At 41.7% G+C, this 17,726-nt stretch overlaps 1 protein-coding gene across 2 annotated transcripts; it reads right to left on the bottom strand.

Moving 5' to 3' along the window:
• Positions 1-284: 284 nt before the first annotated feature.
• Positions 285-14,762, bottom strand: LOC147252306 (protocadherin-17-like). Of its 2 annotated transcripts, none has more exons than XM_086221284.1 (4): positions 11,236-14,762; positions 10,108-10,166; positions 9,768-9,937; positions 285-1,752 (listed from the first exon to the last, which is right to left on the bottom strand). In XM_086221284.1, exons 1-4 carry the CDS (start codon positions 13,702-13,704, stop codon positions 1,175-1,177), a joined length of 3,276 nt encoding a protein of 1,091 aa, XP_086077410.1. In that variant the 5' UTR covers positions 13,705-14,762; the 3' UTR covers positions 285-1,174. The 2 variants fall into 2 exon arrangements, with proteins under 2 accessions (XP_086077410.1, XP_086077411.1); XM_086221285.1 differs by having other exon boundaries at positions 11,431-14,762.
• Positions 14,763-17,726: the final 2,964 nt, after the last annotated feature.

Here is a 17,726-nt window from a genome sequence, read left to right as displayed (position 1 = left end):
AAATTTTATCTTATCAAAGAATTCTTTACAAATAGTAGCCACTGACGGTTCCTGTTTTTTTTGGGGGGGGGGGGGGGGGTTGTTTTTGTCTTTTAGATTCTTGTCATTTGTTGGAGGCTCTTTTTTATTTAAATGAAATCATAAGTAACTGACAGCAGCTCTGATGACTTTGCAGGAACAGGTTCTACATTTGATGAAGCATAGAGGACTCGTCTTGTAATGGGTGCACTAATACACAGTGCCTGTTTTTATTTGTTTGATTTAAATATAAATAACTGTGTAAAACGGTGATTTCTTATTGAAGTTCCTCTGGTGAGGATCTAGACTATACGGCTAGATAACACTTGCTGGTATTACATTGTAGAGTTGAAGTTGGCACATTTGCAGAGTCACTAGTGCTTTTCGTCATGAACATGTATGAAGCACCCTGTAGACATAAATGCACTTCTCTCACATAAAACAGCATCAGAATTTTTCACTGATCAAAAATAATTGCCTTCCATGCACACAGTGTATACAAATTTAATAAAATACACAACAAGTACAGTAGCCCACATTGTAAGCTCAGCTTATTTTCACATAAACGGCAGAGAGGACAACAATAAAATTACAAATACATTCTTAAAAAACTGTTTTATAGGAACCTTGAATGGTTTTATGAAAAGGGACATTCCCTGTTGCACCACCATTAACAGTTCATAAGACACTTCACTTTTGTATTTAACGTCACTGATATGTATTTCGTTTGCCTGTGATTTTTAGAGAGAGATGTTCCTTATACACTAAATGGAGACAGAAAGCTTCACTGTACAAAAGCAGACAGGACTCAATAGCTTAACAGTAGCAATTTGTTCAACCGCACAAAATCGGAGCCGGGAATGTGTAAAATACAGACATCTAATTTGACGAGTACGATACATCATGAAAACACATGAAGTCAGGTAAGCACTGATTGCCCCGCGAACCTTCACAGCAGTCAAGGACACATATTTCACCTAAACACAACAAGTCACAAACTTAAAAAAAAACAAACATACAAAGCAGATGGTTTTTGGTTATACAATACGTGTCTGGACGCCTTGTAAAAGAAACACAAAAAGAGAGATCACCTCTTGGTCATAAATCTGTGATATCATCAACTGGCAGGCGAGAGCGAGTGGGACCGGTTCACCTGTCAGTTACCAGAATCCCGAGGGTCGAGTGCGTACTCTGACCCGCCACACTCCTGGCTGATGACTGAGCTGTGAATGAGGCTGCTTGACAAGGACTTGGGCCTGAGCTCGCAGGTCAGGTAGGAGGGCTCCTCCAATTCAGTGTGCACAGGAGAGCACTGGCCATCTGGAGGGCCATAGGCACTGCTGTCTGAGCCCCCCCCCCTCTCCTCTTTGAACTCTTGGTTGGCCAAGTCCAGGGGCGTGCTACTCTTGGTGGGACTACTGGATGCAGATGGACTCTCCTGTAGTGGTGGACTGAGTGCACGCTGCGATTTTAAGTATGGTTTGACATTGGCCACTAGGATTGTACTGTCCCGCTGTTCCTTTCCAAACGTGCTGAGGGTTTTTCGACTGCTGCAGCTGATGGTGCCATAAATCTCTGTCTCTACCATGGCATCCATTCCCACGGGGATGAAAAGGTTGGTGCGATTATCGGCGCTGTCTGCTTGGCTTCCTACCCGTAACTTTGGCATCCAGCATCTGTCAGAATGTCCCAGTGCACGACACTCATCGGTGCAGTGGACTGATTTGTCTTGTTCTGTAAAAACAGTTTAACATTTGTTATTTGATCCTGCTGGGGTAGGAATAAATAAGCTAGAAGGAAATATAGTTGACATTTTCGAGGGATGAGCACCAACAATAAACTATCTCGAACAAACACAAATTCTACTCTCAGACTCTTTCTGCTAAATATAGTTTCTCTCTCAGTCTAGGTTATTCATTATACATTACTTGAAAATTTGAGAATAAAATAAGAATCCAGCAGCCTGGTGTAAACAACTGGGTTCAAAATTAGCAATACTGTGAAAAATACGCTTTTTTGCATTCCTAAAATCCATCATGCTTAAAATAATGATACGCAACAATATGATACTAAAAGGGAAAAAAGTAAATGTTCATCACATGAGTGATTCTAAATAGTTTAAAGCTTTTCCCTCTGCTAACCATAACAACCTGTGTAGGTGTTTCCTGGATAATATCATCTGGTGCAGAGGAACTTCTGTGTTTTACATTTACATTTACAGCAACAGCAGCAGCAGCAGTACAAGTGTGTAATTTGCATAAGCAGAGATACACCGTTTCTAATTGGAAGGTGGTGAGAAATACGACTGGTAATATGTTGTTAATTAGAAACTTATACAGAGCTCATAACTTAAATGTTTCTGCCTGTGTGTATACATATACTGAATATACTGTACATTAGGAGTGGCACGATATGCCTGGACATCACTGTAACCATGATACTTTAAAAAAAGTACTGATATTGTGTCAATAATACACACATTATTGTAAACGATCAATGACTATCTGGTTCACTCCAACACAGAAATAAGTCGTATTTCTCTTGATTGCGCTGTGCTAGCATTTTGCATTCAAAAAAGCAAACTAAACAAATTGAAGATGACTTTGAGTGATCTTATCATTCTTTGTTTTGATCCAAATTTTTACTGACAGTATAATCATTGTTGAGAACTCTTATCTTAGTATTTTTGTCTGTATTGGTTGAGGCAGCAACATTAGTTGGGTTTGTATTTTTATTTGGATGAAACTTGGATTAGCTGAATCCTAACCTTCTCCTTTTTATTGGACTGCTAATTTTAGCTAATAACATTTATTACTTTGGCAAATGTCATGTTTTTGGTGGCGTTAGGCAAAGACTATGAGTCCGGTCTTAACCAGACTTGGGGCAGATTAATCACAGCATGGTAGCGACAGAAATGTGGACTAGTGCCAAGAAGCAGGTTTAACTGAATGCTCCAGCTGGTCACACTCAGAGCTACCGTGAGACAGATAGATGGATAGATTTACTTCATTAATCCCAAAACCGGGAAATTCAAGAGTAGCTGCAGCATAACACATAGTAGAGAACACAGGGCATAAAATGCAGAGCACACTATACACAATAAATATACAATATACAATCAATAGGAAAAAGGGGAAAAAAAGGAGTAAAATACATAAACAGCAATCAAATAAAATGGATTTGCAAGAAAGGTTGTACGGTACGAGTGGTAAAAACTGTCAGGGGAGCAAGTGATGAATTGTTTTTTGTTCAAATTAAAGCATTTATGGATTCCTGAGCTGGATAAAAAAATGTGGACTGTCCTAGATGACGTACTTCGCAGACAGTTTTGCTGTGGTTGTTTGCAACAGGTCACCATTAGCTTCAAGCTAAATATACGTAGCTGGCTCTTTCTGCATTGTAGAGTCAGACAGAAGGAATGCAGCGGTGAAAAAAACATTTTCGTGACATGAAGATACGCATTTAAGGCACTTTATAGATGAAGTCATGCAAATCCATGTGAAGAGGTCTGACCTCATTCAGTTTCTAAGGAGACAAGGCAATTCGAGTGCCACCTGCATGAAGGATAGGACACATCATGTAGTCAGAGCACTCGATGTAGGTAAATTTCCATAACCACGACTCGGCTACTTTATGCAAAGGACGTCTGAGACTGATGGTAGTCACATATATCTATGAAACGATGCAGCCAAGTAAAATTGTAACTGCATCATCTATTTCTCACTTCAAATGTTTTCAGAGAAAGTATTTAATGTTAAGCTGGCCTGCTGGGCCTGAGTTTGCTGTGTGACTATTTGAGCTTCTACTAAATGCTTCAAGGGTTTCTGGACAGTATTTTTCATTGTTTTACTTTTCGTTATTTGATAAAAAATAAAAATAAAAAAAATCTTTTAAAAATGCAAACATGTTTGTTCACTTCTACGTTTGACACGAGTCCCGAGTAATTGAAGAATATCCCTTCAAGATACAGTACAATTAGAAAGACTGAAAAGTGTGTGATTGATTAATTTTGCTATTAACAATCTATGGATAATCATGTGATTAAGTCAGTTAAATGTTTCAGTAATTTGATAGCCTCATTATTACACATATCCCTATAAATATACTTCTGAATGTGTAATAAATAATTGAGTCAATATCACATTAATGTCTACAACTGAAAGTCAAGGTGAAATTGGCTTTTGGAAATACCATTTATAACACAAACACCCATTCCTTCAGTGATTTTTAAATTACTTTGAGGAACTGTGCATCATAATCACGAACTCATTTGCATTTCCTGCCCATTTTTCATTTCACTCCTTATTAGATGAAGCATATAATGACCTGTCCTTGCCACAAAGAGACCTCATGACTGAGACATTTCTTTCTACAAATTAGCAAAAAAGTGGAAAACAATCAGGTTCAAATTGCTTCTAAACTTCAACAGTACAAGGAGTGAATGTTACTTGATCCAAAGAACACACACAGTCTATGCTCACCGACACACTGATGATTGATTAGTTTTCTGATCGTTTCTGGAGTCGTTTACACACCAAGCACAGGCTTGATGGGAATGTACAACATGTGTCACACAAGTAAAGAAGTGGAACAATGGGAGAAGCGCTGCCTTTGTTCTGCATCGCATCTCAGACAGAATGAACCAGGTTCCACCATGTTATGAGATGGAATGCATCTTTCTCTGAAGCCGCTAGTTTACCAGCATGTATTTGACAACAATCCATCACGGATTGAAGGTGCATGACAAAAATGTCTTCGTAAATTGGTCGGTTTCCCACATTACATGAAAACGCAACAGCAGTTTCATTGGTATTTTTCAAGAATCTGTGTACTTTATCTAGCTGCCTGCTTTAATTTGATCACTATATTCTTTTTTTTCTCTTTTTTTTAGCAATTTTTTGTTAATGTATTCACGATTGTCCATCTCCCTTCGCCCACTAAAACATCTGAATGAGGCTCTTGATTGAATCATTGAAATATGGACTTGATAAGAATGAGAATAACTGCCTGGAACCAAGGGAAGCTCAACATGACAAGGTAGGGAAAACCTCTCGTTCAAAGACAATGTACCTTCCTCGCACACTTGACCAGTCTGCTGGGGGAGACACAAACCAAGAGAGGAGGTTCAAACAAAGAAATACAGTCTTAGCCACAACACAAGATGTGAAAACCTGCATGGTGCACCACAAATGCAATGCAGGCTCCTCTGCAGTATCTGCAACCAGTGTCACACTCTGCTTCTGCAGTCCATGAAGACGGGCTTAAGCCATCTGACACAATTGCTGGACAGAGACGTTACAAGCTAAATGTACCTGGAATTCAGTTCACTCGTGTTTGTTACTTCCCCAAGAATAACAAACTGGCATTTCGGTTGCGACATTTCCAAATTAGCAGTTGTGCTGCTAACGTTAGCTGCAGCTGCTATGGGATACTATCAACCATGGGGCAAGGTTGTGTTTTCAGACATACTGCAGGCATGATCGGGTGTTCCTCCAGGTTCGATTTGCTGCCGTGACCAACTTTGCATGACAAATATTGCAGGGAGCGTTGTTGGCATCAGGTTTTCACACATCACCCAGATAAACTCTCAGGTACTAATTAACATCCATCCATCGATCCATTTTCTATACCGCTTATTTATTAAGAGGCCCGTGGGGTGGGGCTTGCTCAAGGATACTTCGACATGGTCAACAGGGGAAGGGAGGATTGAAGCAGCAACCCTTCGGTTGCTAGATGGCCTTCTACCTCTGAGCCATGCTGGCCCTTGTAATAACTAACATTTGGCACAGATTTTTTTTTTGTAACATAAATTAGTACTCAGCAGTACTTTGGTAGCTCAGTTAGCCAACCCGTATTATATTTGTCTGCTTGGCTTCAGATCTCTATGAATTATCGCGTATGTTGAGGGGTTTTATTGTGGATTGATTTGAGATAATGGGTAGCTTTCTAGTTTTGAAAGTAAATATGTCAACTATACCATACTTCTAATACATCATACATCTAATATCGCCACTTTGTTCTTTTTGTGCCTGTTCCCAAAATGGATCAGAATATACGTTCTATGCTTTCTTCCTTCCTTAGAAAAATGCCTTTTAATACATTTATATTCATTTAATGAATGTTTTCTAGGTTACTGACTTAAACTATAACTGACAAAATCCCTTTTTTTTTTTGTATTGCAATTACAATGCGACTAATATTTGTTTCCAAGCTGAACACATGGACTTTTCTTACCTGTCACATTACGTTTATACCACTATTCTTAGAATAAATCATGTTCACCAAGACGACCATGAAGAGGAAAAACACATTTAATGCACTTTACAACTAAAGGGAGGATAAAACTGTAGCTTTGAGTTGACAAAAAATGAAACACATATCCCCTACATTATGAGTGCTATGCTTTGAAGCATCACCACCCCAGATTACAGTTCTGTGCCCTGTGCATTTGTCATTTGTGTATTTCCATCTGTCTTCTAGCACCATGGAGAAAGGTTTTTTTTTTTTTAGACTCGGATACACAAGGCCAGAACAATAAGCACAAGCAAGAAGAAGCGGGGAGATGCTGTATTCATTTCCATGGCACCCATCACCACAGCAGAGGAGCTAGCAGATGATGCTGATGCAGGCAGATGTACTGTATGTGCTTAGAAGATTCAGCAAATTCACACTCATGTATTATTGTCATCGTGCCTTTGTGTCCTGTGATGAGGGATGTTTACATAAAGTCTACCAATTACAGCTTACAAGGGATGAATGCTTTTATCATTTTTTTTTCCCGAAATAGAGGTTTAAACACCTTAATGACCTGCACTCTACTATTTTCCAACTCATGAAGAAGTAATTAAACAAATTAATTGGGGGAATATATCACAGCATTGTTGGAAGCTACATAATTCCTCTGAATAAGGCATAAAGTGAGCAGTAGGGTGATGATGGAGGAAGATGCCTTCATCTGTTGTTCCAGGCAGTGGCTTTACATTGTCCATTCATCAGTGAATAAAAGGTGTGTTAAATATACATTGTTATAGATCAGCTTTAATATGCTACTACATTTGCATAGCCAAATAAATTAACCATGACTTTGTGTCTAAATAACTGATCTTTGGGGCAAATGTAGCTGGAACAATAGCATGTTCTCCAAAACAAAGAATCTGCCCATCCATTATAAATAGAATCAGAGAAACCCCAGCAACATACCCACTGTGCATCTGGTGTCTGAGAGAGTGAATAAATATTCAGAGTGCATGATAGTGGAAGCTGCACAGGTGCATATATTACCTGTATCAAAGCAGCCGGGAGACTAGAGGGATGGTAAAGGTAAAGACATAAAAGCAAAGCTACTTAACCCGCAAGCTTTTGTGTTGGTGCATTTGGAACTAAAATTCTGTGGTGTCTTCATTTTGGAATAATAGCGTCATCTTGTAGAAATCTGCAAAATAGTGGCTTTGTTGTCTAATAAATTTGCCAGTGTGTGTGTGTGTGTGTGTGTGTGTGTGAGAGAGAGAGACAGAAGGAGTGTGTGGGTTGGCAGGTGATGTTTTTGTGTGTTCAAGTTTAAAAGATAATACAGATCTTCCATCTTGGTACTCATTATGCCATTTAGTGTTGAACTGACCATCCCTGAAACAGTTTAATCCAACTATTAGCTTTGCTTTTGAACGATATTACTCACCTGTAAATGGGAAAAGCATTAGCACAACCTATTAATATTATACATGTTGGCCCACTTCTTTGCGTTTCCCTTATCTTACAAATACAGCTCTATAAATGAACTGACATTCCTGTCAAGCGAGCGTCAGCGCTGCACATGTAAATATTCAGTCGTGCATGTAAAAAACATCTCCTACAATATCTCTCTGTGTGATTGGCCTTAGAACTTGGGCTGAATCAGATTCAGAAATGTGCTGCAAAAATTGTGATTGAATTTACACCTCCCACGGAGCCAAGTGTGGTCTGCCATAATTCCTCACAGCACGCACACACACACACACATACACACACACACATGTTTACTTAAGTCACTTTTGAGGTATTCACATCGACTTACATTGATTTCCTGGAGAAGACAGGCATTCTTTTGCTTAAAAATTAGCTCGGGGACATGGTTTTTGTCCTCAATTGGTCATGCTGTCTCAAATTAACTGGTCTTAAATCAGGTTTGTGTCCCTGAAAGTGACTTAAGACCAACAAACACACACACACACAGGCTTCCATTACTTCTGAGGACATGACATTAAATTACACTTGTTTCTGACTTTAACCTTCACCTAAAAGGGAGGCCAGTCCCCTCAGATTTATGCCCCCACAACATGAGAAAGACCTGGCTCACATGCAAATGAGACACCACAGTTATCTTGCAGGCGACTGATTTCTTTCCCGGTGTCCCCAGAGTTTACGTTTGTGTCTCTGCCCCAGTGTGCGACGTTAGTACCATGCCCATGTACAATTGTTCCCCTAAAGTCCAGTTTGTGTGACTAGTGTGATCACTCCGTACCGCACCAAGACACAGGACGGTTTTTTGGCTCAGACACGGTTGGAAAAGCTGGGCTTCACCATTGTGCAATTACACGGTCACGGAACGTAGACGTGACGTAATCTGGCAAGTCAGCAGATGAAAAGGATAAATTCCAGTGATTTCACAGCACAGGTGACGTGTGTTTGTCAGGGACAGAAATGAGCTAATCAACCTGGTATGTGTGTTTACATCACAGTCACTCTTCGCTGCAGCTGATAAATACCTGCGACTACTGCAGAGTCATTTGACGCAGTTGTACCTTTTCTCATAGCAGATTTGGATTTCTTTTTTTTTTCAGTGTGAAAGGAGTAAAAGAGAGACAGACAGAGGCCTAGACATCTCTCGGCAGCCAAAAGAGTGTTTCCGTCTCTGCCCATACAGGAGGTGTGCAAAGTACTACACAGGTAGGGAACTGATGACCAGAGCCATTCTCTTCCAAGACTCAGACAAGGAAATGAAAGACATCACCACTTCACTAAAGCCATTACTTTTCATCTCACCCATGAGAGTTGCTTTCATATTTTTCTGTTTATATCCACAATAGCTAAATATATCAATCCCTACCAGGTCAGTCAGGTTGCAACAGACTGACAATCATCTGTGATTATATTCCTGGCAGTGCGGATCATTTTGGTAATAAATAAATTAAATTTTAGCATGTCTATTTTAGTTGTAACCTCTCTAAGAACACCGTAACCCCAGCACAACCCATAAAAAAACGGAGAAAATCTGTCGGAGCAAAAGGTGGAAAGAAGAAATGCGTGTGATTTTGCACTGCAAGTATCATCCTTTCCTGTCCCCGCAGTGTTATTCAAGACATAAATGCGGAGAATTTGTGTTCAAATAATGATGTGATCAAAAGAGACACGGGCAGAGGTACACTTTGCCATGCATATGCCATGTTTGATGCCTAAATCAGACAGATGTTTGAACATTCTACCTTCAGCCAGTGGACTGTTTTATCCTTTCAAACTATCCTTTTAACTAGCATTTACCCTCCACTCTGCTGCCTTCATGTCATCTTTTCAACACACTACTCAGGCTGTCTGCAATGTAAAGCAGCGCGAAGTGACGCGACCAGCTGCAGCAAATAAAAGTCCCTCCATGTTAAATATTTGCTGGCTGTTGGACCTCCCCTTTAACACCGGTGAGCTGCCTGCATTAAGTATAAACAATGCCTATAACAAGAGTCCGTTAGGCATCTTCAAGATGTCAGGAAGAGTCCACTCACCCTGCTCAAAAGGCTGGCCATTAACTGCTGTTGCTTTCATCTTGAGGGCCTCCCTGGCAGACGTGTCGCAGTGTGAGCCTTTATTAGTATCCTGGTCACTATCAGCCTGGTCACTATCACCATGGCCACTGTCTCGGAGGCTTGCTCGTTCTGCATCCTTAAATGTAGAGCTGCAGCAAAAAGGGGATGGAGAGAGAGAGAGAGAAGAAGAAGAAGAAGAAGAGGAAGAAACACAACTTGCCATTACCTCTGTGTGAGTGCGCCTATTTGGTAGCCATAGTCAGCTGGCTTGATACCAAGATTAAGACGCTAAATGCAGTGGTCAGGATAGAGCTCTTACCTTTGAACAAATGGCTGCCTGCTGCCAGCATAACTGGGCTCGGAGGGGAAATTTTCTGTCTGGAAATGAAATGAAAAAACAATATTTTGCATTAACCATGTAAACCGTGTTTCACACTGGTTTCAACAATAGCATAACAAACAGGCATGGAATGAAATGGCTAGCTTTCAGGTCTGTACATTTTCATAGCAGAGAAGGAAATATGTCAATAAAATGTGATTCCAGTCACAGCACCTGCCAGTGATGACGGCAAGATAAGAGCAAATATCCATTAGGACCATATGTGCCTCTTTGGCAAGGCAAAGGAGCAAAGCATTAGCCGGTGTCATTAGCGCCCTTTTCCCCCTGTCTTGAGAATAATGAGTTTGTGTTGATCACACCCACATACTATAGTGACTGGTGACAGCGCCAGGCCTTGTCATCTGTGTCACCATCTTCCAATGTGACTGTCTGTGAGACTGCCCTAGATATTTACATCTTTTACAACACATAATTATGCTGCGCTAAACTACAAACCCATGCTGTCAAATTAGCATGTTAGCCAGCTCATGTATTCAACCAGCCATCTCTGCAAAGCAAGGCCGCATAGCCTATTAAGGGTCTTATTGTGCCAACGTTGGATGCGGATGGGTGGCTCTGACCCATATTTGTGGAGAGCGAAAAATGTGATTGTAAAGTTATTCTGTGTGCATCTAGCTGTCGGGCGAACATTGGTTCAGTAATGTGATCGGACAAGCTGCTCAAACACCTGTCCAATCCTACATTTCAGGCAGGGTTTTGTTTTCGCTCCATAGCAGTGGATCTGGTGGGGTCACAGCAGCCTTGTTCAAGACTCACACTGTTTGCAGATCATACAGAGAGGACTCACTGATTATGTGGACCACCTGTACTGTTTGGCAAGAGAAGAACTGCAATAATTTTTGAAATGATTCAGTTTACAAAAAACAACAACAAAAAACACAGATATAAATCAGATGCTATACCATGCTTTATATGCAGAGAAAAACGAAGGATGATAGAATTACTTTTTTGTTTTTTTTCTGTTTTTTTCCCCCAGGTTTATACAGCAAAGCAGCAGGTGGAGTTTAACAAGAACAGAGGGCAATAAAGAGTGTAGCGCCTTCTTACCTGTATCACTGACATCCTATTTGAGGGGGTCTCTGTGCTAAGCCCGGCAAAACTGGAGTGGCACCCTGCCCTGGGGACAGTCAGGCTGTTTGGGGTGGTTTTCAGGTACATGACCTCTGACCTGGGCAGCGTGAGCGGCAGAGAGCTCTGGTAGTCAAAGCATATGGGTGAAGTGATGAGAGAGGGGCTGCTCACCACGTTCATCCGGCTGGCGGAATCTCTCTCCTCCATCTCACTCTGCACCAGCATGATGTCACTCTTGTTGATCCTTTTCTTTTTGCCCTTCCCCACTGGGGGATTGGCGTACTCAGCCATGCGGCAGTTATAATTCCCAGTCTCCTTATCTTGATGCTTGGACTTGACAGCGATGGCGGTCATGACTGCTAAGAGCATGACAGAGATAATGCAGAGGGTAACTATGAGGGGCAGGGATACATCCCAGTGCTGCTGCTCCCCACTCACACTGGAACCCCCTCCTGCTGCCGCCTCTGTGTTCGCCTTAATGATCAGCTTAGCCACGGCAGATAAGGGAGGCTTGCCATGGTCAGTTACCTTAACCACCAGCTCAACCACTGGGGTAACTTCTTCCCATAGGGCATGAGCAGTTCTCACCTCTCCTCCTACTGGGTCCATCTCAAACAGGTGGTCATCGTTTCCCTCAGTGATCTCATAAGTCAAATGGCCACTTTCTCCATGATCGTGGTCCACCGCTCGCACTGTGGCCACGATGTATCCAATACCCACATTTCTAGGCACTGGAATTTCAGCTGTGTCGTTCTGCAGGAGGGGTAAAATAATGACTGGGAGATTGTCGTTGACATCAAGGACGTTGACCCTGACTGTAGAGGTGCTCTCCATGTGAGGGGAGCCTCCATCTTTAGCCTGAACTTTGAACTCAAAGGATTTTGTTTGCTCATAGTTGAAAGAGCGAGATGCATATATGGCTCCGTTGGTGGGATTAACAGACACATAGGTGTACACTGACACATCCCCTATATGTGAGGGTAGAATGGAGTAGGACACAGTTCCATTTCGACCAACATCTGGGTCATGGGCCAGAACTGAGCCCAAATACTCCCCTGGGATGTTGTTCTCAGGCACCTGTAGGATGTAAACTGTCTTTGTAAATCGAGGTGCGTTGTCATTTTCATCCAGGATTTTCACAGTGAACGATTTAGTGAAGTTCAAAGAGGGGATCCCATTGTCTCTAGCCACAATTGTCACATTGTATTCATCTTTCATTTCGCGGTCCAAAGGTCTGTCTGTGAGCAATGTGTAGAAATTATCATTGTTTTCTTGTAGTCTGAAGGGTACGTTTCCCAGCACGCGGCACTGAAGTTGACCGTTACGGCCAGAATCTTTATCCGTCACTCTGACCAGAGCTATTACAGATTCTGGGGGAGCCGCCTCACTAATGGCTCCCTGCCGGACAGAAACAAAACTTATTATGGGTGAGTTGTCATTTTTGTCAAGCACTTTGACAGTAATTTTACAGTGGCCTGGTATGGGGTTTGGACCAAGATCCTTCGCTTGCACATCAAACTCTATGATTGGATTTTCTTCATAGTCAATTTCTCCCTGGACCTTCACTACGCCAGTATTGGGGTCAATGGAGAACAAATCTTGTATTCGCTCAGATGCATATCCAGTAAAGGAATAAACCACCTGGCCGTTGCTTCCCTCATCTTGGTCAGTGGCGTTTAAATCTATAAGCACTTTTCCAGGAGGCGAGTTTTCAGGAATTTCAATCACATAGGAGGATTTCTCAAAAATGGGGCTATTGTCATTCGAATCAGTCACTCTGACGTTGATTTGCATAGAGCCTGATCTTGGATACTCCCCTCCGTCAATTGCAGTGAGGAGAAGGGTGTGATGACTCTGATCCTCCCTATCCAAGGGTCTCTGAACCACCAGCTCTGGATAGATAGTCCCATCTCCTCTCACTTTTAAATCCAAAGAAAATGTATTGTAATCATCTCTTGTGACCTGGTAGGTCTTTATCCCATTTTCCCCCGCATCTGAGTCATGTGCAATAGTCAGGGGGAAGCGTGTGCCAGCAGCTGCATTCTCTGAAATATCAATGTTAACGTGATCTGAAGGGAAACTGGGTGAGTTGTCATTTATGTCCTGTATATCAATCTTGATCATGCATATCTCCTTGTCATTGGCAAACACCTCCATTGAGAGCTGGCACTTAGGGTTACGTCTGCATAACGTCTCTCTGTCAATCCTTTGTTTGGTGAAGATAAGTCCACTCTCCGGGTCAACATCCACCAGGTGTGGTGCAGAATTTTCCAGCACTCTAAAGTTTGATTTTTTTCCTCTCTCCATGGTCCCATAGCCGGCATCTTTTGCTATATTGCCTATAACAGTGCCGGGTCCTTGCTCCTCTGGGACGGAATAACTGAGATTTTTCAATGTCAGGGCTTTAACCCACAGCAGAAAGAAAATTGGTACAGAGAGACGCATCCCTTCAACTAGATATGCGGTGGTGGCACACACACACACACACACACACTCTCACACAAAAAATCCTCCTTGACTTTCAACCTGTTGATTATGGCAAACCTAGAGGACTAAATCCAAAGCAGGCGTGTGCTTGACGCCGATCCCACACTAATTGGATAATGAATCGATCTCTGAATCCCTTTATATTGCACCTCTTTCGCATGCTATGATGAACTCTTTCTGTAAACAAAGATGACCGCCCGACGACACCTCATGCATGAATTAAAGATCAAATTCAACATAGTGTACCAGAGATGCTTTGTTTTTCCTCTCGGGGAGGACTTAATGAATAATCGATGACTATAAAGTATTAACGTCCCCCTTTCTGCATCCAAGGTTAAAGCATTTGGAAATCTCTGTGGTGAAGGTTAGAGCGTAGCTTTCAAAAGCGCATTGCCCTCATGCGACATCTACACCTATAGGCTACAGCAAATACTGACATTCAAAATGCAGCATTGTTGCCATTCACAATCACGCATCCACTTTTCCTGTGCGACACACTGTTGCATATGCTCGCCAGCCCAAAGTGGAATAGAAACAGGATATAGAGCTGTTACTCCCGCACAACCTTTTGTGTTCCCGTCATTCAAGAGCATCTATGGCACGGCTTCGACTTTTTGCCCGATGATTGTCCTATAATCAGTCCAGTAATCCCATAATCCAGTCCGATTGTGCCCACATTCTTCATTCGGACAATGCTCATCCGTGCTGCCCCAGAAATACACAAGGAAAAAAAAATGGTGCTGTGGAGATTTTGAAGATCCAAATAAGTCGCTTTTTTCCTGCGCTCGCTCGCTTCGCTTCTCTCCGCGTCAACTGTTGAAACCAGTGAGAGCTGACTGGAATCCTCTCGACGCCTTTCCGGCAGACTCCCGTGTATTTCTCGGCGCATTTAACATAGTTTCTGATCGTATTCCAGCAAATGAGTGAAGAGTGACAGATCTCGCCTTAGGGGGGGTTCTCCAATAGGTCTGGCAAGATCGCATGAAGAAGGGCTGTTCTAGTGCTACGTGATTCATTTACTGATGTGCGCGCACAGAGCAGCAGTATCAGAGGGAGGAAAAACGTGCTGTTGCTCCTAATACATGTGGATGTGAACCGGGGATTATCGATACATCGACTGGATGTGTTGAACGGACTTGACATGTAGTGGTTCCTGTCCAAATCAATTTTTAAATGAAAGGTGTTATTTAACATTAATTGAGTCTCTTTCCCATCATTCGCTTTGAATGTTCATCTAAAGGTTTCTCTTTTTTTCTGTTAATAATTGACAATGAAGCACCTTTCACCTATGGTCTTGTTAGATTTGAACAACCATGAGGGTAGAATTTAAAAAAAACAAAGAAAGAATGAAAGACAGGCTGCGGGATAATCTCTTTAAATTGCTATTTCACAGCTCAAATATCACACATGTAGATATAACCCGCCGTTTTGCTGCTATCATAACTTGAACGGTCTATCCACATCAAGCTCATATTGAAGAGGATGGACTGACATTTAGCTCTCAGCAACACAACAATATGACATTTTCATTTGTATTGGACCGGATCTCACAGACACAAGATGCCTCTCCACGATGTGCATCAACATTAGGTTAAGACCCGCAGAGTCCCAGTTCTCTGTTTAATTCCATGCTGCCTGTAGGATCTAAATCAACCTTGAGTTGTCTGGGAGTTCATTTCCATTGTCTGAAACATGGCTGCCTTCCTCCTCTGGGGAGCATCAACTTTGCCTGGCCAGGGTGCCGCCTGCATAAATTGGCCATTTCTGCAGGTAAGAGATAAGGACAAAAAGGGAAACTAATTATCATGCAGTGTATGTTAAAACCTCAGGAAAGGGCTGCTATTGACAATTGTGTCTACACTGTCACAGTCATACTATTTAAAATGATCTGTTCACATCCAAATAGGCCACATCCTAATATGTGTCTTTGTGTCTTTGCTTGCTCCTTTGCCATGGATAACTCTCTAATAAGACCCTCGCTCCCCCTTCTCCTCCTGCCCTGGAATGAACCGCCATCTCCTCTTTGTTGTGAAAACACTCGGATGCACCAGTTGCTTCATGACAAATTGATTGTTACTTGAAAGCTCAGTTGGTGCAAAAATCATACCTACTATAATCCCAAGCAGTCGCCACGCTTATTTGGACGTAATATCTTGGCATCTCTTTCATGTGATTCACTTACCACGCCACCCCAGCTGCTTTTGTGTCCACCACCGGTGGCACCGCAGCTCAACAACACTCTGGAATACTGATGGTGGTGGTGGTGGTGATGGTTGGGGAAGTGATGATGACAAACAAGAGTCACATAGAAATTTGCTGCAGAGTAGATGAAATCGTCAGAGAGACAATTCTGGCAGGGAGAAATATGCAATGCAGATATGGTAATTACGAAGAAACAAGCAGTAAGATACGTTTAAAGTTTGACAGGTTACCTTAATCAGGCGCAGAGGTGGACTGTAAGAGGGAAAATTTGCCTGTATGACAAAATAAATGACTCCAGCATTTGCAAACAATAGAGCCACCATTACTCCTCCCTTACAGCCAATTTTTATAGGTCTTACCTGGTAACAGTGATCCATAACTCTATGCGCCAAGATTCCTTGGTAACAATTCAGGCTATTGTCTCACTGGTATCAATGCATAGTTTGATTAAGTTTGAAACTTCTGCTGCCAGTCAAACACAATGAAAGTAAATGTAATTTCCGCTCATAAAGGTGATGAAAAGAAAACTTTTCACAAGGGTTAGTGGTTCAAAAGAAATCCTTGAACAGCTAAACAGATACAAATAAAACTAACTACGTGGTTTAATACCACTAGAATCAGTAAAAAAAGAAAAAGAAAAGATAAATGTGTTTCCAAACTTGAATTAAGTTGCTATTTGCTGGCATTTCTTAACGTAAGTACAAGCAGACCTTTATTTTTCACCGAAGTGGCTTTTACTCCTGTGATTGTGTAGGACAGAACACTCGTCATAGGTCTTTCACATCCCGAGGAAGAGCTGCTGGTCTCAGTGTGGATGTCACAAAAGAAGCCTCATGCATCTCATAAGCTGGTTATCATGATACATGTCAAGATTTTTTTTTCTTCTTCTTCTTCTTTCAAATACCAGATGTGAATTTGCATGTAAATTTAAATCCTCAAGGGTCAAAATGCCATTTCTCAAACGTTTCAATTCTGAATCTTAAATTCAGGAGTTGAGACTTGGCTGTCTGAGGGTCCATGGGTTAAAGAGTTGATGCTTATGTGTTTGAGGGAGCTCTCTAGGGCTCCAATAGCCAAGACAACCTTCTGGCAAATTCCAGCAGAGTCTGGTTTGGTTAGTAAAATGAGTTTCATGAATTTTGAACCTGATCTGCATTGGGGAGGGAATAAATAATATCTGTTAAGAATCAGCATTTTAAATGGTTTATGCAAATGTGCACCTAAAAATGATCAAATTACCTCCTCATCAATCAGTCTGGAAAACAAGTGTGTGACACACTGCTCTGATCTGAAGACAAAACACATTAGGATTGTAAAACTAACCGCCACTGTCTGGAACAATTCACATTCTATTCACATCAGACAGGAGACTGGAATCATGAATGTAATTATGAGAAACAAGAACACAAACACCACAAGCAGTGATGCGTTAACACATCTCTGGAGTTCTCCTCTGACGGCGAATGAAAGATGGACTGTGAACATGCAGGGATGTTTGTGGTTGAAGGAAGGCACTTCTGACGTGGCCGAGACTGCATGTAAATGTGCCAAAACTCATGTGAAATAAATAACGCTTTGGCAGAAAAATGGAGATTCGTTTCACCACGCCTGGTTACCTCATTCAAAGTAGTGGAAGGGGGTGTAGTATGTGCTCATGAGGACCATATTTGATTGTAGGAAAGATAAGTTTTATATATATATATAAATATATACACTATGTCCATGGACATCTGCACTCTCCGAGTTATTCTGTTTTTTCCTGTTTACAAGCCAAATAA

This window comes from Aulostomus chinensis, chromosome 12 (genome assembly GCF_037954235.1).
Source record: "Aulostomus chinensis isolate RoL2024-O1b breed Wild chromosome 12, RoL_Achi_v1.0, whole genome shotgun sequence".
In the NCBI taxonomy this organism is placed as follows: Eukaryota; Metazoa; Chordata; class Actinopteri; order Syngnathiformes; family Aulostomidae; genus Aulostomus; species Aulostomus chinensis.
The sequence above is the reverse complement of the archived record's forward strand: the minus strand, read 5'-3'. Positions and strand labels throughout refer to the sequence as shown.